The sequence below is a fragment of the Globicephala melas genome, chromosome 20 (genome assembly GCF_963455315.2).
Source record: "Globicephala melas chromosome 20, mGloMel1.2, whole genome shotgun sequence".
In the NCBI taxonomy this organism is placed as follows: domain Eukaryota; kingdom Metazoa; phylum Chordata; class Mammalia; order Artiodactyla; family Delphinidae; genus Globicephala; species Globicephala melas.
This window is the reverse complement of record NC_083333.1, coordinates 54,151,804-54,175,255: the sequence shown is the minus strand read 5'-3', so window position 1 is coordinate 54,175,255 and position 23,452 is coordinate 54,151,804. Positions and strand designations below refer to the sequence as shown.

Sequence of the window (23,452 nt, the reverse complement as noted above, 5' to 3'; positions counted from 1 at the left end):
TTTTTTTTTTTAGATTACATATATATGTGTTAGCATACAGTATTTGTTTTGCCCTTTCTTAATTACTTCACTCTGTATGACACACTCTAGGTCCACCCACCTCACTACAAATAACTCATTTTCTTTTTATGGCTGAGTAATATTCCATTGTACATATGTGCCACATCTTCTTTATCCATTCATCTGTTTATGGACACTTAGGTTGCTTCCACATCCTGGCTATTGTAAATAGAGCTGCAATGAATATTTTGGTACGTCATTGCTTTTGAATTATGTTTCTTTCAGGGTATATGCCCAGTAGTGGGATTGCTGGGTCATATGGTAGTTCTATTTTTAGTTTTTTAAGGAACCTCCATACTGTTCTCCATAGTGGCTGTATCAATTTACATTGCCACCAACAGTGCAAGAGGGTTCCCTTTTCTCCACACCCTCTCCAGCATTTATTGTTTGTAGATTTTTTGATGATGGCCATTCTGACCGGTGTGAGATGATATCTCATTGTAGTTTTGACTTGCATTTCTCTAATGATTAAAGACGTTGAGCATTCTTTCATGTGTTTGTTGGCAATCTGTATATCTTCTATGGAGAAATGTCTATTTAAGTCTTCTGCCCATTTTTGGATTGGATTGTTTGTTTTTTTGACATTAAGCTGCATGAGCTGCTTGTAAATTTTGGACATTAATCCTTTGTCAGTTGCTTCATTTGTAAATATTTTCTCCCATTCTGGGGGCTGTATTTTCATCTTGTTTATGGTTTCCTTTGCTGTGCAAAAGCTTTTAAGTTTCATTAGGTCCCATTGTTTATTTTTGTTTTTATTTCCATTTCTCTAGGAGGTGGGTCAATAAGGATCTTGCTGTGATTTATGTCATAGAGTGTTCTGCCTGTGTTTTCCTCTAAGAGTTTGATAGTGTCTGGCCTTACATTTAGGTCTTTAATCCATTTTGAGTTTATTTTTGTGTATGGTGTTAGAGAGTGTTCTAATTTCATTCTTTTAGATGTAACCAGTTTTCCCAGCACCACTTATTGAAGAGGCTGTCTTCTCTCCACTGTATATTCTTGCCTCCCTTATCAAAGATAAGGTGACCATATGTGCATGGGTTTATCTCTGGGCTTTCTATCCTGTTCCATTGATCTATATTTCTGTTTTTGTGCCAGTAGCATACTGTCTTGATTACTGTCATTTACTGTCCTGGAACCTGATTCCTCCAGCTCCGGTTTTCTTTCTCAAGATTGCTTTGGGTATTCGGGGTCTTTTGTGTCTCCATACATATTGTGAAATTTTTTGTTCGAGTTCTGTGAAAAATGCCAGTGGTAGTTTGATAGGGATTGCATTGAATCGGTAGATTCCATTGGGTAGTATAGTCATTTTCACAATGTTGATTCTCCCACTCCAAGAACATGGTATATCTCTTCATCTATTTGTATCATCTTTAATTTCTTTCATCAGTATCTTATAAATTTCTGCATACAGGTCTTTTGTCTCCTTAGGTACGTTTATTCCTAGATATTTTATTCTTTTGTTGCAATGGTAAATGGGAGTGTTTTCTTAATTTCACTTTCAGATTTTTCAACATTAGTGTATAGGAATGCAAAAGATTTCTGTGCATTAACTTTGTATCCTGCTACTTTACCAAATTCATTGATTAGCTCTAGTAGTTTTCCGGTAACATCTTGAGGATTCTCTACGTATACTATCATGACATCTGCAAACAGTGACAGCTTTACTTCTTCTTTTCCAATTTGGATTCCTTTTATTTCTTTTTCTTCTCTGATTGCTCTGGCTAAAACTTCCAAAACTATGTTGAATAATAGTGGTGAGAGTGGGCAACCTTGTCTTGTTCCTGATCTTAGTGGAAATGGTTTCAGTTTTTCATCATTGAGGACGATGTTGGCTGTGGGTTTGTCATATATGACCTTTATTAGGTTGAGGAAAGTTCCCTCTATGCCTACTTTCTGGAGGGTTTTTAATCAGAAATCTGTGTTGAATTTTGTCAAAAGCTTTCTCTGCATCTATTGAGATGATCATATGGTTTTTCTCCTTCAATTTGTTAATATGGTGTATCACATTGATTGATTTGCGTATATTGAAGAATCCTTGCATTCATAGGATAAACCCCACTTGATCATGGTGTATGATCCTTTTAATGTGCTGTTGGATTCTGTTTGGTAGTATTTTGTTGAGGATTTTTGCATCTATGTTCATCAGTGATATTGGCCTCTAGTTTTCTCTCTTTGTGACATCTTTGTCTGGTTTTGGTATCAGGGTGATGGTGGCCTCATAGAATGAGGTTGGGAGTGTTCCTCCCTCTGCGATATTTTGGAAGAGTTTGAGAAGGATAGGCGTTAGCTCTTCTCTAAATGTTTGATACAATTCGCCTCTGAAGCCATCTGGTCCTGGCCTTTTGTTTGTTGGAAGATTTTAAATCACAGTTTCAATTTCAGTGCTTGTGATTGGTCTGTTCATATTTTCTATTTCTTCCTGGTTCAGTCTCGGAAGGTTGTGCATTTCTAAGAATTTGTCCATTTCTTCCAGGTTGTCCATTTTATTGGCATACAGTTGCTTGTAGGAATCTTTCATGATCCTTTATATTTCTGTAGTGTCAGTTGATACTTCTCCTTTTTCATTTCTAATTCTATTTATTTGAGTCTTCTCCCTTTTTTTCTTGATGACTCTGGCTAATGGTTAACAATTTTGTTTATCTTCTCAAAGAACCAGCTTTTAGTTTTATTGATCTTTGCTATCATTTCCTTCATTTCTTTTTCATTTGTTTCTGATCTGATCTTTATGATTTCTTTCCTTCTACTAACTTTGGGTTTTTTTTGTTCTTCTTTCTCTAATTGCTTTAGGTGTAAGGTTAGGTTGTTTGAGATGTTTCTTGTTTCTTAAGGTAGGATTGTATTGCTATAAACTTTCCTCTTAGAACTGCTTTTGCTGTATCCCATAGGTTTTGGGTCGTCGTGTTTTCATTGTCATTTGTTTCTAGGTATTTTTGATTTCCTCTTTGATTTCTTCAGTTATCTCTAGGTTATTATTTTTTCCTGTAATTGATATCTAGTCTCATAGTGTTGTGGTTGGAAAAGATACTTGATACGATCTCAATTTTCTTAAGTTTACCAAGGCTTGATTTGTGACCCAAGATATGATCTATCCTGGAGAATAATCCATGAGCACTTGAGAAGAAAGTGTATTCTGTTGTTTTTGGATGGAATGTCCTATAAATATCAATTAAGTTCATCTTGATTAATGTATCATTTAAAGCTTGTTTCCTTATTTATTTTCATTTTGGATGATCTGTCCATTGGTGAAAGTGGGGTGTTAACATCCTCTACTATGATTGTGTTACTGTCGATTTCCCCTTTTATGGCTGTTAGTATTTGCCTTATGTATTGAGGTGCTCCTATGTTGGGTGCATAAATATTTACAATTGTTATAACTTCTTCTTGGATTGATCCCTCGATCATTATGTAGTGTCCTTCTTTGTCTCTTCTAATAGTCTTTGTTTGAAAATCTATTTTGTCTGATATGAGAATTGCTACTCCAGCTTTCTTTTGATTTCCATTTGCATGGAATATCTTTTTCCATCCCCTCACTTTCAGTCAGTATGTCTCCCTAGGTCTGAAGTGGGTCTCTTGTAGACAGTATATATATGGGTCTTGTTTTTTTATCCATTCAGCCAGTCTGTGTCTTTCGGTTGGAGCATTTAATCCATTTACATTTAAGGGAATTATCGATATGTATGTTCCTATTACCATTTTCTTAATTGTTTGGGGTTTCTTACTGTAGGTCTTTTCCTTCTCTTGTGTTTCCTGCCCAGAGAAGGTCCTTTAGCATTTCTTGTAAAGCTGGTTTGGTGGTGCTGAATTCTCTCAGCTTTTGCTTGTCTGTAAAGGTTTTAATTTCTCCATCAAATCTGAATGAAATCCTTGCTGGGTAGAGTAATCTTGGTTGTAGTTTATTCCCCGTTGTCACTTTAAATATGTCCTGCCACTCCCTTCTGACTTGCAGAGTTTCTGCTGAAAGAGCACCTGTTAACCTTATGGGGATTCCCTTGTGTGTTATTTGTCATTTTTCCCTTGCTGCCTTTAATATTTTTTCTTTGTATTTAATTTTTGATAGTTTGATTAATATGTGTCTTGGCATATGTCTCCTTGGATTTATCCTGTATGGGACTCTCCATGCTTCCTGGACTTGATTAACTATTTCCTTTCCCATATTAGGAAGTTTTCAACTATAATCTCTTCAAATATTTTCTCAGTCTCTTTCTTTTTCTCTTCTTCTTCTGGGACCCCTATAATTCGAATGTTGATGTGTTTAATGTTGTCCCAGATGTCTCTGAGACTGTCCTCAATTCTTTTCATTCTTTTTCTTTACTCTGCTCTGCAGTAGTTATTTCGACCATTTTATCTTCCAGGTCACTTATCCATTCTTTTATCTCAGTTATTCTGCTATTGATCCCTTCTAGAGAATTTTTAATTTCATTTATTGTGTTGTTCATCACTTTTTGTTTGCTCTTTACTTCTTCTAGGTCCTTATTAAACGTTTCTTGTATTTTCTCCACTTTTTTTCCAAGATTTTGGATCATTTTTACTGTCATTATTCTGAAATCTTTTTCAGGTAGACAGCCTATTTCCTCTTCATTTGTTAGGTCTGGGGGTTTTTGCCTTGCTTCTTCATCTGCTGTGTGTTTCTCTGGCTTCTCATGTTGCTTAACTTACTGTGTTTGGGGTCTCCTTTTCGCAGGCTGCAGGTTCGTAGTTCCCGTTGTTTTTGGTGTCTGCCCCCAGTGGCTACAGTTGGTTCAGTGGGTTGTGTAGGCTTCCTGGTGGAGGGGACTAGTGCCTGTGTTCTGGTGAATGAGGCTGGATCTTGTCTTTCTGGTGGGCAGGTCCACATCTGGTGATGTGTTTTGGGAGGTCTGGGCCTTATTATGATTTTAGGCAGCCTCTCCGCTAATGGACGGGGGTGTGTTCCTGTCTTGCTAGTTGTTTGGCATAGAGTGTCCAGCACTGTAGCTTGCTGGTCGTTGAGTGGAGCTGGGTCTTGGTGTTGAGATGGAGATCTCTGGGAGATTTTCGCCATTTGATATTACTTGGAGCTGGGAGGTCTCCTGTGGACCAATGTGCTGAACTTGGCTCTCCCACCTCAGAGGCACAGCCCTGACGCCTGGCTGGAGCACCAAGAGCCTGTCATTCACACGGCTCAGAATAAAAGTGAGAAAAGAAAGAAAGAAGAAGATAAAACAAAATAAAGTAAAATAAAACAAAGTTATTAAAATAAAAATTTTTTTAATAAAAGAAAAAAGAAAGAAAGAAGAGAGCAACCAATCTGGAAAACAAATCTACCAATTATAACAAGTGCTAAAAACTATACTAAAAAAAGAGAGAGAAAAAAAAAAGGAAAGACAGAACCCTGGGTCAAATGGTAAATGCAAAGCTATACAGACAAAATCACACACAGAACCATACACATACACACTCACAAAAAGAGAAAAAGGGAAAAATATATATATATATCGTTGCTCCCAAAGTCCACCTCCTCAATTTGGGATGACTTGTTGTCTATTCATGTATTCCACAGATGCAGGTACATCAAGTTGATTGTGGAGCTTTAATCCACTGCTTCTGAGGCTGCTGGGAGAAATTTCCCTTTGTCTTCTTTGTTCGCACAGCTCCCGGGGTTCAGCTTTGGATTTGGCCCCACCTCTGCCTGTAGGTCACCTGAGGGCATCTGTTCTTCACTCAGACAGGACGGGGTTAAAGGAGCAGCTGATTCGGGGACTCTGGCTCACTGAGGCCGCGGTGAGGGAGGAATGAGGATGCAGGGCGAGCCTGCGGCGCCAGAGGCCAGCATGACGTTGCACCGGCCTGAGGCACGCTGTGTGTTCTCCTGTGGGAGTTGTCCCTGGATCACTGGACCCTGGCAGTGGTGGGCTGCACAGGCTCCCCGGAAGGGAGGTGTGGATAGTGGCCTGTGCTCGCACACAGGCTTCTTGGCGGCGGCAGCAGCAGCCTTAGCGTCTCATACCCGTCTCTGGGGTCCGCGCTGATAGCCATGGCTCGCGCCCGTCTCTGGAGCTCCTTTAAGCGGCACTCTTAATCACCTCTCCTCGCATACCAGGAAACAAAGAGGGAAGAAAAAGTCTCTTGCCTCTTCGGCAGCTCCAGACATTTTCCCGGACTCCCTCCCGGCTAGCTGTGGCGCACTAGCCCCCTTTAGGCTGTGTTCACGCCGCCAACCCCAGTCCTCTCCCTGCGCTCTGACCGAAGCCCGAGCCTCAGCTCCCAGCCCCACCCGTCCCGGCGGAAGAGCAAACAACCCTCTCGGGCTGGTGAGTGCCGGTCGGCACCGGGCCTCTGTGCAGGAATCTCTCCGCTCTGCCCTCCGCACCCCTGTGGCTGCGCTCTCCTCCATGGCTCCGAAGCTTCCCCGCTCCGCCACTGCAGTCTCCACCCGCGAAGGGGCTTCCTAGTGTGTGGGAACCTTTCCTCCTTCACAGCTCCCTCTCACTGGTGCAGGTTCCATCCCTATTCTTTTGTCTCTGTTTATTCTGTTTTCTTTTGCCCTACCCAGGTACGTGGGGAGTTTCTTGCCTTTTGGGAGGTCTGAGGTCTTCTGCTCACGTTCAGTAGGTGTTCTGTAGGAGTTGTTCCACATGTAGGTGTATTTCTGATATATTTGTGGGGAGGAAGGTGATCTCCACGTCTTACTCTTCCGCCATCATGAAGCCGTCTACTCATTGGTTTTTAAAAGTTACTCACACCTGGCTTATAATTCCTTTGTGTTGATACACCTTTATATCACATTCTGAAATCTGAGATAGCACACCTTGTATTATAAAATCTGTTCTCCATTACATAGGAAGTATTATACTTACATTACAAATGCATACCAGTAAAACCTAGGGAGCCTGTGATTTCTGAATAAAACAGAAGTTTCTGTCTAGAGCAGAGAGGGCAAATAGATTTCAACTCACTTTCTCAAGTGTTGTTTGTGAAGAATTCTGAGACTATATTCAACCTCACTGATATGTCTTTTTTTGTTGTTGTCTGCGTTGGGTCTTCGTTGCTGCACACGGACTTTTCTCTAGTTGCAGTGAGTGAGGGCTATTCTTCCTTGTGGTGCATGGGTTTCTCATTGCGGTGGCTTCTCTTGTTGCGGAGCACAGGCTCTAGGTTCACGGGCTTCAGTAGTTGCGGCACATGGGCTCAGTAGTTGTGGTGCACGGGCTTAATTGCTCCACGGCATGTGGGACCTTCCAGGACCAGGGATCAAACCCGTGTCCCATGCATTGGCAGGTGGACTCTTAACCACTGCGCCACCAGGGAAGTCCCTGATATTTGTCTTGATGCATCAGAGATGTCTGCTGTGGGTGCCGGGGGAAGAGATGTGTGGGACACATACCACATTTTTTCAGTCTTTGGTCTTCTAGAGCATATTGCCAACACAGGAACTCTGCCAGGATGAACAGTAATAATGCAAACCGTAGGTTGGAATGACAAAATAAACAGTGACATTCCCCCCCAATAGTTCTTATGAGATAGTCAGTATTTAAGAGCTTTGCCTTTATGACTTCAAAGGAAAACTGATTTCCAATAGGCATGTTTTGTCTCATATCTTTCCAGACAGAGTTCATTAACAACCCTAAATGATTGTCTGAACTTGGGGTAGAACAGCCTATTAGGTTGTTTCCAGGTAGGAAAGAATGTAGATCATAACCTATATATGAATGAAATTTGTCATTGTCAGCCTTCTGTATTAATTAAAGGCTTAAGTTACATTGTATCATCTCATTTATAAAATAAATTAAAAAATGGAAAACACAAAAGGAAAAATTTGAGATTGTTTTTCTTACCTCCAACCTTATTTTGCACGTAGAGTCCATGTTAGGTAATTCTAATGTGATTAGAAATTAAGGAGACTGGGGAAGGGAGGGTGGAGAGGGAGGAATGGTTTCTGGATGGGAAATAAAAAGCTACTACTTTTAACTTTTCCTAAATCCTTAGCAGATGATTTTAGCTCCACTTTAGTAGGTACTGTCAGGAGCCCTCCCTCTTAAGACCTCATTAATTTGGCTGCTTTGATTAATTTTAGATGAGTTAAGAAATAGCCATGGACAGACTACTGAAGTCTAGGGCTCACTTGATGAGATGTCAGGGCAATTTCTATGTACCTAACTTCAGTGTAGATAAGGGAAATGGGGGTAAGCTCCTCACTGCCTTTGCATGTATGGCAATCCTGAGCATTTCATTCTTAATGAGACTATAATGAAGAAATCAACAGAGGACTTGAAGGAAGAAGTATGGAGCTTATTAAAATATTTTGTTCCCAAGTACTTCTAGCTATGATTAAATTGTAAGGTATTAAAACCACTAGTCTGGATGTACCCATCTATGTGATAACTGGTTTAGAATATCCAGTAACTAGTACAGTGCCTGGTATGTGTAGGGACTGAATAAGTATTTATCAAATGAGTGAATACGGTCATTGAGGAAGCAGTTGATAGGGAAAAAATATGGGCTTTAGTATCAGACAGACCTGGTTTCTAATGTTTACACCACCACTTTTGAGTGTGACCTTGGTATAATTAGTAGTATTTCTATTGTCTGTAACCCCTTTTCTCATCAAAAAACAAGGATAGTAGTTTATATCTCCCAGGCTTGTTTTGAGAATTTAACAAAATAACTCACCTGGCACAAGGTGAGTGCCTAATAGATGTTCATTCCCCTTCCCTTTCCTTATATTATTCTACTGCTATTTGCCAGTGGAGGAGCTTTATACGACAGCATTTGCACAGCTGCAAATAGAAACCAGCAACCAAAACCTACACTTATACCTCTCTCCAGCCAGTCAGCAGCCCTGTGACAGGAGCAAAGAGGCTGCAGGGCTCAGGAGCCTGAGACAGCCTGCTCTGGATCTTCTATAAATACCTACAAAGGGGTGTAGCCATATGAAACTCTGTATGAGCAACTGTCATCTAAACAGAAGGCCAGCCAGCTGACCGAGGTTACTCAGAATGGAAAGCCCACTGAAATGAATAAAATATCCAGATCTAGACAGCCAACATCAAGCTCTTTTTTCCCCTATTTAACCAATAACAGATATAACTGAGGCAGGAAGCATGTTTTTTAGCATTTTGGAGGGATAATATAAGAAAATCCTTCGGGATTGTGTAAAGTACTTTGGAAATTCATCACCTTTCTAGGGTGATACTTTTATTTAGCCGGATATGGCATCTTCTCTGCCTCCAAGACCCTTTATTTAAATTTCTCAACAAATACTAACTTTTTTGTCACTTTCCCTTCCAAATTTGGTTGCTGGATTAGTCTGCTAGGGCTTCCATGACAAAATACCACAGACTGGGTGGCTTAAACTGGGTGAAAAATTTATTTTTCTCACAGTTCTGGAGGACAGAAGGCCAAGATCAAGATGCCATCAGGATTGGTTTCTTGTGAGGCCCCTCTTCCTGGGATGTAGACAACTACCTCCTCACATGGCCTCTTCTCTGTGTTCATGGAGAGAAAGGTCTGATGTGTCTTCCTCTTCTTACAAGGACACCAGTCCCATTGGACCAGGGCCTCACCCTCATGATCTCATCTAACCCTAATTACCTCCACAAAGGCCCCATCCTCCAAACATTAGGGTTTAGGACTGCAACATAGAATTGGGGGGTGGGGACACAATTCATTCCGTAACAGTTGCTTCTTCCTTAAATTACTTTCCATAGATCTCTAGCACCTTTTTCTTCAGTCAGTTATCTCCAGTACAATGTATTATAGCATATAATCTTTCTTCCTGTACATTTGCCAAGTTTCAGGCAAATTGCAAGAATTAATACAAACCAGTGCCCCTTCCCTCAAGCTCTAGGCTTTAGTGCGAGAAATAGCTGAGGGGCAAGGGAGTGTGGTAAGTAGAATAATGGCTCCCTGACAATATCTATGAGCTAATCCCCAAAATCTTTGAATATGTTAGGTTCCATGGTAAAGGGGCATTAAGGTTGCAGGTGGAATTAAGGTTGCTAATCAGCTGACCTTAAAATAGGGAGATTATCCTGGATTATCCATGTGGGTCCAGTCTAATCACATGAGTCCTCAGCAGTAGAAGAGGGAGCCAGAAGGAAAGAGTCAGAAAGAGATATGACAATGGAAGCAGGGTCAGAGATATGTTGTGTTGCTGACTTGGAAGATGGAGGCCACAAGCCATGGAATGTGGGTGGCCTTTAAAAGCTGGAAAAGCAAGGAAACGGATTCTCCCCTAGAGCCTCCAGAACGAAATTTTGCCTTGCCAACCTCTTGATTTGAGCCAGTGAGAACTGTGGCGGACTTCTGAGCTACAGAACAGTTAGCCAGTAAATTAGCATTGTTTTAAGCCACTACATTCGTGGTCATTTGTTACTGCACCAAGAGAAAACTAATACAGGAAGTTAGAAGTGGAGGAGAGAGGGTGATGCTTATGATGGACCTAGAATGTGTCAGGCATAAAACTAGGGGATTTATATGTTTTCTCTCTTAACACTATCGAGGAAGGTCTTGCATGTTTTCTAGATTGGGAAACAGACTCAGAGTTTAAGTAACTTTCCCAGAGACATACAAGTAACCCAGTTAGTGCCTGGGCAATACGGAATTTCAGACCAGGTCCGTGAAGCTGATACAAAAAGATAGTGACCATGGTCTGCATCTAAGCCTGAGATCTACTATTGTGTGACCTTGGATAGGGCACTGGGACTCTCTTAGCCTCAATTTCTTCAATTGCCACATGATGTGAAAAGTTTAAGACTGCTGGAGAAGCAGGTGTCACACAAATAATTTTTATTCATACTGAATAAAGGTTTTATGAATTTTATGATAAATTATTTAAAAATGCTTTAGAGATAGAATCTATGATCATTGAAGTAATCAGTCAATACATCTTTAATTATTTCATCTTGTAAAGCTAAAGACCTCTTTTCAGGTGGTCTCATTTAATCTAACCCAAAGCCTCCATATATATTGTTGAAACCAACCCATATAATAGAGCCTCAGAGAGGAATATAACATAATGGTAAAATTCCCAGAAGTCAGATTTGGATCCAGATGCTGGCTCTAACATTTATCAGTTTTATGACCTGGAGTAAGTTATTTCACCTCTCTCACTGTTAGCTTCCTCATATATAAAATGAGGATAATAAATATAACTGTCTCTCCTTTAAAATATAAATATATATAATATAAATATATAAAATATAAACAATATAAATATGTAAATTAGGATATATAATATTTACAAAATATAAGTATAAAATAAGGTTCTAACAAACAGTTAAGCCCATTTATTCACAAGTCCAAGGTGGCACCATTAGAAGCAATCAGTATGTAAAGTTCATGAGAGAACTGTAAAGGTTGATGGCATATATGGTTTTTATCCCATAATTTTTTACTGTAATTGAAGGTTTCTGTGTTATAGCACTCACTCTCAAGTGGCTTTTGCACTTAGCATTATGGAGTCAATAATACTGACAAAATACCTCAAGAGTTTAAAGATGATCTCATGTGGAACCCCTCCAAGTCCCCAGTTTTGTGATGCTCAGTTTTCTAATATCATATGTATATTTATAGCTTTATATTTTTAGTGTAATCAGCTTAACTTTGATAGAAAAATAATATTAGGATAAGTATAAAATAAGTTGAAGTTGTATGTTTCAAATAATTTTAGGTTTTTTTTTTAAGATTTCAAATTTGGCAATTAAAAAAATACATTTAGTTAGATATTTATTAAACTTATTTTATTGTATAAATTAAATGAAAGCCTTATAACTTGTATTACAATTCTTACCATTTTAATAAGAACATTAAAATTTTAAACATCTTCTACATTTCATGCACTTCTACTCATTAAGTGGGAATTTAATATGGAAACTTTGGCAATGGTCTTGCAAACTTGCTTCTAATTAAATTTAGTTTCCATTAATCTATATTCTGACAGTCTTTTGATTACTAACATATTTCAAGTAGCCTGAAAATATATATTTATTGCCTGCTTTTTGTATTTTAGAAAGACAAGCTCTTTGGTTTGTAAAAAGTTGTACATATATTTAATGGGAAAGTAATAGTTATGGCTTCATCTTGAAATACTCTCTTGAAGTCATTTAGAGTAACACTAGCTGCTGTTACAAACCCTGCTTTTCAGTGGCTTAACACTCACACACTAGTCAGTGCGGGAATCCCTGGTCGATGGGTGGCTTTTCTTTTCTTTGGGTAGTGATTTTGAGACCCCAGCTCCTTCCAGTTCATGGCTCTGCCATCCCCTAGGGCCTCTGAGTTCTCTACGTTCAGTTATGGATGAGGCGTGAGAACAGAGAAGGCATTCCAGCACTGTTCTTGAAAACCCCTGGTCCACAAGACGTAAACATCAACTCTCTCCCCTTCCACTGGTGGGAATTAGTTACATGCTCACATAAGGATGTAGGGGGAGCTGAGAAATGTAGTCTCTGCCTGGGAGCAGCCTCCTGATAACAACTCCACAGTGTGGAATGGAGAACATAAATTTTGGTGGACACTGCCAAAGGGGGTATATGAGAATGTACAAATACACCAACTACAGAATTTTATAAAATTGCTTATTATTATCTAATAGTCCAGTGTCTAGGCACCAGTGTCAGTAGGACATGTTCTTAGAGGTCTTCTGAATTTTTTTATTCTATCACAATCCAAAACAGCATCAATTTTTAAAAGTTACCCAAAGCTATAGTCTGAGACCATAGAAACATTTTCTTTTTTTGAAAAATGTATCACCTTTGGACTTGGTATGTTTTTGCCTCTGTACAATAATTGACAGCAATCTAAGCCTGTGTATATTACTTCAAAAATATAATTCATATTTTTTCAGGACTTTTCAGCGTTCATTTTTTACAAGTCTAGTGATGTAATTTTTTTCCAATATTATGCATAAGTAATATATTACTGTAGCTTTAGATTCTTGTAACATAATGTACTATCTAGGCCTAAAGATTTTTTAATTAATTGGATTATTTAATTGCAAAATATATCTTATATGTTTTTTATAGAGAATGCCATAAATATAGAATAGAAATAAAATTTGTCTTCAAGAATGTAAAGATTTGAATGGGATCCTGCTAATGTTTGATCAGAGCCTCACTGGATTTCCAAATGCCTAATTACAAAATTCTCAAAGTATTCTGTGATATTTACAGAATTCATTAATGGGAAATACTCATTTTGATTTTAGGAGTATATTTCCAAAGTTATGTAAGAGGGAACTCTTTATATATCTGTGGAAATAAACTGCTTGCAATTTTCTCTTAAACATGTTTTGGAATGGATACTTTCTATTACTAATCTGTAGTCATTCTCATAACCAGTGTCTGACAAGATTACATGCTGCCTCACCAAGGTTTGATGACTTTTTTATAGTTTTATTGACATGGTTCACTTTCTGTTCTTCCCTTCTGATTTGTTTTCAATTGGGAATATTTCTTATTAAATCTTTTATTTTCATTACTACTTGAAGTTTATGGCCAGTTGTAAAATTTTTCAGTGATTCCAAGTACTGATACCAGAAACATTTTGGATTAACATATTTATTTGTCTTTATTTTCTGGCTCTTATGAATATTATATACATAAGATTACCCTGCTCTCTGTAAAAAAAGGACATTGTAAGTTAATTACTTTGGCTTATTATTCTGCAGCTTTATCTTAAATAGATAATATATGCAATCTTGCTAAATTCATAATAACATATAAATAGTATCATTTACAATGGAAGATTAACAAAAGAACCTCTTTCTTCATCACAGACTATTATAAGAATGAATCTCTACAAAACGAGTGTTCTTTTTGTCTTTAAACCACTTTTCTCTTAACTGGCTGTCCTAAATTTTCATTTAGGAAGAAAGCATTTTGCATGCTAGGAGGTAAGAAACATAAGGAAGGTAATTATAATGGAATTTAAATAATTCACTTACATTTCTTTGGCAATAAAATAAAGCATGTACTCTTAGGGTTTATTTTTTTATAAGCGCTAAAATATGTCTTTCAAATTACTAATATTATAAAAGAAACCACACAACACTGTCGTCTCCCCAGCTCAAATATTACTATTTTCCAACAGCAGATTGGCAGTCATTCAGAGGCAAGTAGTATTAGGCTTTTTAGATTTTCAAATATATCTGAACTGCTGTTGATTGCTCCCCAAATCAGGTCAGATACACTCTCTGCAGGAACATTTCCCAGAGGTACTGTATGTTCAAATGGAAGATTTTCATGTTTCACAGTCAGCCTCATTTATTTTCCAGACCTCTAAATTTTTCATACTAAGTAGCAGCATCTCACTTTGTGAACAATGGGGTCTTTATTAATTAAACAGAGTCAACAGGGTTGATTTATTCTCTCTCTTCTCAGTTGAATTACCAAGCACACAAATCAGAGAGGAAATATTTCTCATAGTAGAATGTTCTCCAAGCCAGTAAATCTGGGATTATCTCATCATACCGATTATGTCAAAGCTCTTTAGTCACCATGCTCACCAGGACATAAAATTGAATCGTATACACACAAATGGCCCCGTTCCAGCATCACAGGAAGAATTCCAAGTTTTACTTACAATATTCAGAAAACCCTAATTATTAACAAAAAACAAAGAAACAGCCATGATCATTATTGAATATCTACTCTTCACCAGGCACTTTACATGCATTACCTGTGTTTTAGAAGCATTGGTTCTGGATGTGTTTTTTTTTTTCTAGTGATTGGCTATTGTATTTGCATGTTTGGCGCTAAGGTGTGTGTTTTTCAATTGTGTACAGAGAAGTGTATTATGAACGTAAGATTAACCAATTAATATTTTATGGTATTATTTTGTATTTGGAGAAAGATCAGATGTTGATTTGTTGATTAAAAAGTGCCAAATGAAGTTTACTGTCAAGGATGACTTTCTGGCAGAACTTTCTAATATTCATTGTTCAGAGTCTATAACTACATTTTCTTCTTAAACATTTTACTTTTGCTTATTTTATATTATCAATTCAGTGGAATGTCCATATATGGGCAGTTATAATATTTCAAACATGAGAATTTTTTTAAGTCACATAAGAAAGTGTGTACCCAACCTTACCCCTCAGGTAATTAATTGTGCCTGTTTTTCTTCCTTTCCAGCCTCCCCAGTTAAGGAGCATTGTAGGGGAGGAAGGATTTATAATAATCTAAATTAAAGTCTCTTCTTTGGACTAACATATTATAAATGTGCTGATAAACAGTAAAGTAAATATACTAAGATATCCCATCAAGCTTTTTCCTTTCAGTTTTAAACAGGTACGTTGTATGGGACAATGTGTCCTCATTTCCCCTTGCAGTGGTATTCTAGCCCTCTGTGTTACACTCACTGGTAATTCTTTAAAACCACTTTCAATTTAGGCAGCTTTCCAGCTTTACAAAAGCCTTGAAATGAAGTTAACCTGTGCAGAATCAAATGCTTTGTAAGTTTAGCCTCCATAATAAGAAATCTCACTAAACCATTTTAAAGAGGTAATAGTAACATGGATTACTGTCAAGAGAATAACTATTCTTTGTATCACTTAACCACACTCTGAGGTTTTGAAACTATGAAGATATCTGGGCCTTGCCACCTCTACCTCCATCTTAAACAACCTAAGTGCATTTACTCTATCGTGAAACTATAAGTGATCTTCTTCCATGGAAAGCTGCATTTTCAATATTTAAACAGAAGAGTGGAACAATTTGTTTTAGGGGATAGGGATAGAATTTAGAATATAGGACTGAAAACAAACCAAATCTAGTAATAACAGTGAAACTGACCATTGGTACTAAGTGCAACATTTCAGTTATTGTCATCAACAGGCACTAAAGTAAGTGCCTCTTTGTGACAGATCCCAAGTTGTGCTCAAAGGCACACTCGTCCCATGCGTGCTAATAGGGCATGTTAGTTTGAGTAATATTATAAACTCTTGGAGAGTCGTAAGACACATTAGTATATTTAGGGCTCTGGGAAATCCTACAGTAAAAAAAACCTACTTAACTATGTTTAAACTAGTGTATCTCAAAGTTATTTGACCATAGAATTCTCTTCTTCACATAATATGTATTAAAAACCCTTATAACACACTTCAGAAATGTTATTCTGTAATATTTTAGGAAGTAGGAGATACTTTGAGATCCACAATCTTATTTGATCCTCATAAGTGCCAGCCCTCAGATGGACTTGATCTAAGACATGATGCTTCTCTGAAGTTGAGTTTGAGTAGGATGGGGGCAGGGGAAACTGATCTAGGATGGATAGGGCAGTGAGGTAAGCCAGGGCTAGAACAAGGATCCAAGGAGAAGGAATAAGTCATCCTATTCCAGAAGCTGTCTGTCCAGGACTCAGGAGCTGGGCAGATAGTGGTGGATTTAGGCGAGTCATCCAGCTGAAGGCTGGGAGTTGGATACTAGGTCTAAAAAACACCATGCATCAGGTAGGGGCACAAGTAGTGATGTTTCACCACTTCCTGAACATGCCCCATATGTTTGTACGTCCTTCCTTACCTCTGCTTGTGTTCTTCCCTGAAACGCCTAGTTACTTGTTCTGAGAATATGTTTGGTACCATAGACTCAGAGATAAGAAACAGCTCCTGCCCTAAAGGAGCTTTGTATGCAGTACAAAGGCCTAAAAATAAACAGGCATTTGTAATATGGTATAAGAGATAAGGCCATGGGCACAGATTGGAGGAATCTAGAGGGAGATTTGGTTCTTTAGAATTAGTTTGAGTTAGCTGAATAAACAAGACGGGAAGGGGAAAGATTGTAGCAGAGAAGAAAGTATTGTTGAGGCAGGTAAGAAACAAGGTATTTCGTACTATGGAATATGTATTTGATCCAGAAGGCATTAGTTTGCACTGAATTTTTAGCAGGTGAGCAGCAGTGTATGATCTGTCATTTAGGAAGATCTCTTGGCTGGAGTGGAGGATGAATTAAAAAACTAGAACAGAGGCAAAGAGACAAGCTGTTTCAGTGACCCAGGCCATAGCATTGGAAAAGGAGAAAGGAAAAGATTCCAGAGATGTTACAGAAAGGCAATCACAGGACTTGCTGATGGATAAAGAAGAGTGAGGAGTCAAAGATAACACATTCTCCTGCATTCTTTTGTTTTTTATCAAAGAATAAAGAAAAAAATGGGTTTTGTTGAACCTAAAAACGTATCTAAGACTTTTAAAAACTATTGGATCCAGTTCCAACTGCTTCCTAATTCAGGAGACTGCAGTAGGGTGGAAGCAGTGTCACTGGGATCACTGCTTGCGTGGTGGGTAGAAGTACAGTCTTTCAGATTGTAATTGTATCCCTTTTTCTTCCCAAGTCACGTAACACAGACTACATCCTGGATGCATCCCGTGATGAGCGCACTGACCCTGTCCTGCTCAGAGGAGAACGAAGAGGATTGCTCCAGAGAACTTCCTGACCAGAAGAATTGATGGTTTTCTGTGGGAAGCTGCGGTCCATGGTCTTCTGGCATCTCCGTCGACGTGGAGGGCTCTGACACGCGACATCTAAAATAGGAGTAAACCACACACTATTTAGTGAAGTGAAATGGAGATTGGATTTAAGCTATTTTTGTAAAACTTTTTGATATAACTGTATACATTTACAAAATTAATTGCCACTACAGTAGTTCTTTAGGAATAATCTAGTCCTGTTTTTGAAATCATATGTAATTAGATTTTATAATATATATAATTTTTCATATGTAATTATGTAATTTTATAGTTAGTTCTTTATAGAATACCAGACACAGTGGTTTTTATAATTAAGACACATTGAAAATTACATGAACACAGTGAAACACTTCATTTATTTGGTAATTCACTAACCTCTTATATGCGTACCTTAGGAAAGTGATTTCAGCAAGCTTTTCCACAGGCCACTGGATATATAGCTTACATCTTTATGATGCTTTCTAATTTACAAAATGCTTTTCAGACCCTGTTTTGTGTAAACCATACAACACGCCTGTGAGGCAACTCCACTGGGTATTTTTCAGTTAGGGAAAGAGCAGTTCAGAGAAATGAAGCACCTTGTCCTGGAGCTGAGGCTCACACCCTCACCTTCAGATTCCATGTCCAGGCCCCTTTGCCCCACACCCTGATGTCCCTGCAGAGGCAGGTCGCAGCCCGACACACAGGGTCGCATGTCTCTGTTGATGCAGCTGAGCTCCACAGCTGTGTACCCCTGGGGCCACAGAGACTCAGGGGGCACTTGTTCATTCAAACATGGCCCCCACCCAACCTCATGGTTCTCCTATAAACCCTTCCCCCAAACACTCACCAAGCAGGGGCATGGCTTTGTGATGTTGATTCAATGGGCTTCTTTCAGCAGCTCACATTTTTCTAAAGTAAATGGACCGACTCCCTCTTGGGATTTGCCCTGCTGGGTTGTCCTTGCCAGAGGGAGTGTTGAGGGGAGCTGATGAATAGAGGGGCATCCGGAATCTATGTATCAAAAGAGACATCCTTGAACTCCTCTGCTGTGCATTCCAGACTGACCTCATTATTGCTGATATCAGCCTCCAGACCGATTATGCTTCCGATCTTATTTCATCTTACTGTAAGAATGCTACTAGACAGTTTTTGGAAGGAATGAGCCATTGACTTGGAGTGCTAAAGATTTTCTCTCCGTTTAATGATTTAAACCTGGGGCTGGGAAGTTGGGGTGGGGGGTGGGCAGGGAGGAGGAAGTCATTTTAAATGCTCTGGGCATTAAGTACCAACTGAATAACAAAAAGGGACTTATCCTTACGCAGTGTTATTATATAGTTAGGTGATGTACTGTACTGAGTAAGCAAGTGAGCAAGAATCATTAATTAATCAGAATACTGTTCCCAAACCATCCGTGATAGCACAGAGACGTTACCGTGTCTGTCTGGCCTCCTCTTCTCCCCACCACCGCCACTGCTCTTCTTCCTTTCCCTCCTCTCCTCACTCCCTTCTCTCTTTCTCTCTCTCCTGCCCTCCCCACCTCTGAAATACAAGTAAGAAAAAGGAACTCGGAGCCTTGAGGATCACTTGACTCAGTGATTTTCAAACATCTTTTGGTGAAAAAGACTCATTTTTCAAATGAATTCTTAAACAGAATCTCAATATTTGTAACAGATTTTTTTTTTAATATTTCTGTCCTGCTTCAAACAAGATGGAGGCCCAATTAAAACAGCCCCCAGCACTGCTATGCAAACCTAAAACTCCTTAGAATATAGTGTCAGAATCATCCATTGTAACCATTTATATACATGAGTAAACTGAGATCTTGAGAGCTCACACAGTGAGGTCAAACTTAGACCTAGATCTTGAGTCTCCTAGTCTACGACATTGCATATGGTATATTATATAGATCTATGTGGTAAATATATGTGTACATTATGCTCAGGCACACATTCCTGAATATATGTAGGATTTATAATTTATGTCTTGAATGATAACATAAGTCAAATCCAGGCTGATAGGTAGTCATTAGCCCTGAGAAAAGTTTCAGAATGGCTGGAGAAACTTGTGTTTCCTCTGACAGCTCTTTGAATATTAGGAAGCTGCAGGGAGACAAGTTTTGAGAGAAGGCCCTGAAGGAGCTCTTTCCTTGTGTCCCCCAGAGGTGAGTGAGATTCTCAAACACCCCAAGTTACTTTTATAAATTAGTATCTATAATTGTGAAAGTACAGACTATTTGTGGTTGCCAAATTAATGGTATGAAGTGTCCCTCCCTTTCCTGGGAGTGTTTTTCTAATTTGTTTCTAGTGAGGAAGACACAGAAGATGCTCAAGTCACTTGGGATCAAGATCCTCAGGAAGCAGTTCACTGGCGGACGCCTCATAGGTTAACTTTACCATTTGGTGCCACTTTCCTTCCTGCTTCCTAATCGAATACCTAATGGAAAAGGCCTACAAAAATCGTAATGAAATTATTTATTGGGCATTTTGTACCATACATTCATGACGGATAATTTGCATGTATTATTTCATTATCTTCTTAAAACAACCCCATGAGGTAGAAACTATGATCATCTTCATTTTGTAAACAAGTTTAGGATTAGAGAGAGTTGCTGATCTTTGCCTCAGGGTGATTTATCACCTACGTGTGGAAACTGGGGCTCAAGGCAAGTCTTGTGGGGCCCATTCTCTTAAACCACTGCAGAGCCAGTTAGAGCCATTGTGTGTGACACTGGCGGCAGAGCTGGGGTCCGGGGGTCAGTTTTACGAAGAGGCAGATTCAAGTTCAGTGTGCTAAGGAACTTCCTTGTAGTCAGAACACATCAGTAAAGAATTCCCCAGGAGTAAGTGGAAACCACGTCCCAGGAAGTGTTCTGTCAGGCTGAACTCCTTACTGCAAGACTGTTGCTGAGGGGTTCAGGGTCTGAACTGGCTGGACCATTTGAGCACTGACTGAGATTTCTTCCTCTTTATGCTTCTGTGACCTCTGAACCCACAGATGAATGCCCCAAGAGATGCTCAAAGAAACATATGGTGGGGAGTCATTAAGAATCCTTATTCAATGCAAGTAGAATCCCCCAATTATTTCAGAGTGAGTTGACATTTATATAGCCCATCTTTCTTTAAGTCAACTCTATTGTTGTGGTCATTGTAAACTCTTCTCTGTTGACCCACTGACTCAGATTGTAGGATCTAAAAATCTCAATGTTCTTACATGCTTCCATCTCACTTTACTAAAGAGTGACCTGGCTTAGCCTTCCTTATGTATTTAATCTCAGAATATTGACCGAGCACCAACAATGAGCCAAGCACAGTACTAGGCACTATGGTGAAGTAGGGCAAAAGCCGACCATTTCCTGGCGTCTACTTACTGTTGGCTGAGAAGTTAAAAGCTTCTCAGGTAGTCAGAATTGAATAGCTTCTCTTTAATTTTTTTATTTTAAAAATAATCTATTTCCATTAAAAAAAGAATCAAGTAGTATGGAATTGAACAAAGTCAAAAGATAGCCTATCTCACTTTCCCAAGGTAGCTATAACTAATACTTTCATGAGAATTTTTACTCAAAGGAAATCATACTGTTAAGTATCTTTCTTTTGACTTAATATATTATGGTCATTTTTTTCATGGTGATACATAGATTAATGTTATACCTCAAATGTCTCCATAAAATATCACTACCCAAATAACACCTAATTTCTGTAGCCAACAATCTATTGATGAGCACTTAGACTAATTTAAATTGTCAGGCTTCCCTAGTGGCGCAGTTGTTGAGAGTCCGCCTGCCGATGCAGGGGACACGGGTTCGTGCCCCGATCCGGGAAGATCCCACATGCCGCGGAGCGGCTGGGCCCGTGAGCCGTGGTTGCTGAGCCTGCGCGTCTGGAGCCTGTGTTCCGCATCGGGAGAGGCCACAACAGTGAGAGGCCCGCATACCGCAAAAAAAATAATAAATTAAATAAATAAATAAATAAAAATTTAAAAAATAAAAATAAATTGTCTTCTGTTACTAACAATGCCACAGTGAACATTCTCATATTCATTAAATCCTTTTCCTCATACATCTATGTACTCTTATGCCAGTATGTCTATAGTGATGATACATTCATAAAAGTAAATTACTACGTCAAAGTTATGTTCATTTTAATTTTGGTATAAATTCACAAATTCTCCTCCATAAAAATAGGACCGATTTACACTACCAGCAATAGTGTATAAGAGCTTTTCTTCTCTATATTATAGAACAATTTTTTAGTCGAAAGACTGCCAATAACTTTTCTGATTGTTTTCGTCCTTAGAGTAATCCTTTTTCCATCATTATCTAAAGACCTGAATTTTTTCATCATTGTGTTTTAGTTGTCCCTTGACAGCAGAGGCTGACTCTGTATATAGGGGAGTCTAGCAGTGACCAATTCACTGTATGTCAAACACGTAATTACTGTCATCTTTTTATTTGAAAGTATTGACCTTTCCTACTTTATATATAATGGTGGCGAGGACCAACTTTTATTTTTTTATTTTATTTTTTTTAACATCTTTATTGGAGTATAATTGCTTTACAATGGTGTGTTAGTTTCTGCTTTATAACAAAGTGCATCAGCTGTACGTATACATATATCCCCATATCTCCTCCCTCTTGCGTCTCCCTGCTAACCTCCCTATCGCACCCCTCTAGGTGGTCACAAAGTACAGAGCTGATCTCCCTGTGCTATGCGGCCTTGGCAAAGTGCAAAGCACAATACAAATGCACTTTGAGCCTTGGTTTCCCCATCCCTGTGAGGGGATAGTATTCCCCTGACTCTTCCCAAACCAGTTCAGCTCAGCAACCATTTCCTGAGCACCTGCGAGATGCCAGACAAGATGCAAGGTCTTGAAGATAACACACTGAGTAGTTCTGATTCCCAAATCAAGAAGCTCATAGTCTAAAACACTTTTTTCCTTTCTTTCCTTTTTTTCTCAAAAACCTTGTATTTTTCCTTAAAGGATTGAGAAGTTAGGGGTTTGGTTAATAAGAACCCCTGAAGAGAGGCCCTTTATCACTCTCTTAAATTTGAATAATTCCAAAATAATATTAACAACACCCTTTGACTAGAAATAAAAGAAAAGGAACATACTGTATGAAGGGCCTCTCCAATAATAAATTCTAAGCAGCTGTAAAAATACAGAGTCAAATGATACTTTCATAAAGTATTTGCAAAATTAGAAAGTATTATCCTTTTTCTAGGGGGAAATGGACATTTTTATTTTCTCTGCTAAGTAAAATGCAACTATTTCAAAAGTCAACAAACTTGAATTTTACAATATACAGAACAAAAAGAACTAAGCTAACATTAAAACAACTTACATACTTTATTGTATATAAATTTTGAGGATGAAAAGAACTTTAAATAGAATACGCCCATGAAACTTAACTTTAGAAATAAAATCCCAAGATGTTTTAACTATAGCTATCCACATGTAATATCATTGTGCCTGCATGATGATTATGTAAATATTAATGCAGTTCTGTATTTGCTTTCTTCATATGACTTTTTAACATTTAACTAATACTACTTTTTTTTTTTTTTTTTTTAAAGTTTGAATTTCACTCTCAGCGTACAGGGGTGGTCTGAGGGAAAGTGCAATCAGATTAGTAGCTATGACCCCTCTTCATTCCTGTTCCCCCATCACTAAAATATTATCTGTCACTTTACCCTGTTTATTCCTTATACATTATTTATCAATTTGTAATGATCTATTTGTGTTTTGTCTTCCTTAATAACAGGAGTAAGAATGAGAGTACGTTCCTTGATGACAGGGATTTATCTGTCTCATTCACCATTATAGGAAGGATCTAGCACCATGGAGGAGGATCTAACACAGTGCCTGTCACATAGTAGGTGTTCAATGCGTACTTGCCAAATTGAATGTATAATGTGCTGTCCATAGATAAGACTTAGTTCCCACTTTAACTCTCATGCCCTTGTATTCCTTTATTCACTTTAAACACTGAGTGCT

General features: G+C 38.5%; 1 protein-coding gene across 4 annotated transcripts in view; it reads left to right on the top strand.

Annotated features, from left to right (window-relative positions):
* Window positions 1–18,648, top strand: part of STXBP4 (syntaxin binding protein 4) — a 182,774-nt gene extending 164,126 nt beyond the window's left edge. For all 4 annotated transcript variants that reach the window (XM_030881608.2, XM_030881607.2, XM_060291045.1 and 1 more), the window contains one exon: window positions 17,344–18,648. In XM_030881608.2, coding sequence (XP_030737468.1) covers window positions 17,344–17,458 — 115 coding nt within the window. In that variant the 3' untranslated portion in view covers window positions 17,459–18,648. The remainder of the gene's footprint in view (window positions 1–17,343) is intronic.
* The last annotated feature ends 4,804 nt before the right edge of the window (window positions 18,649–23,452 follow it).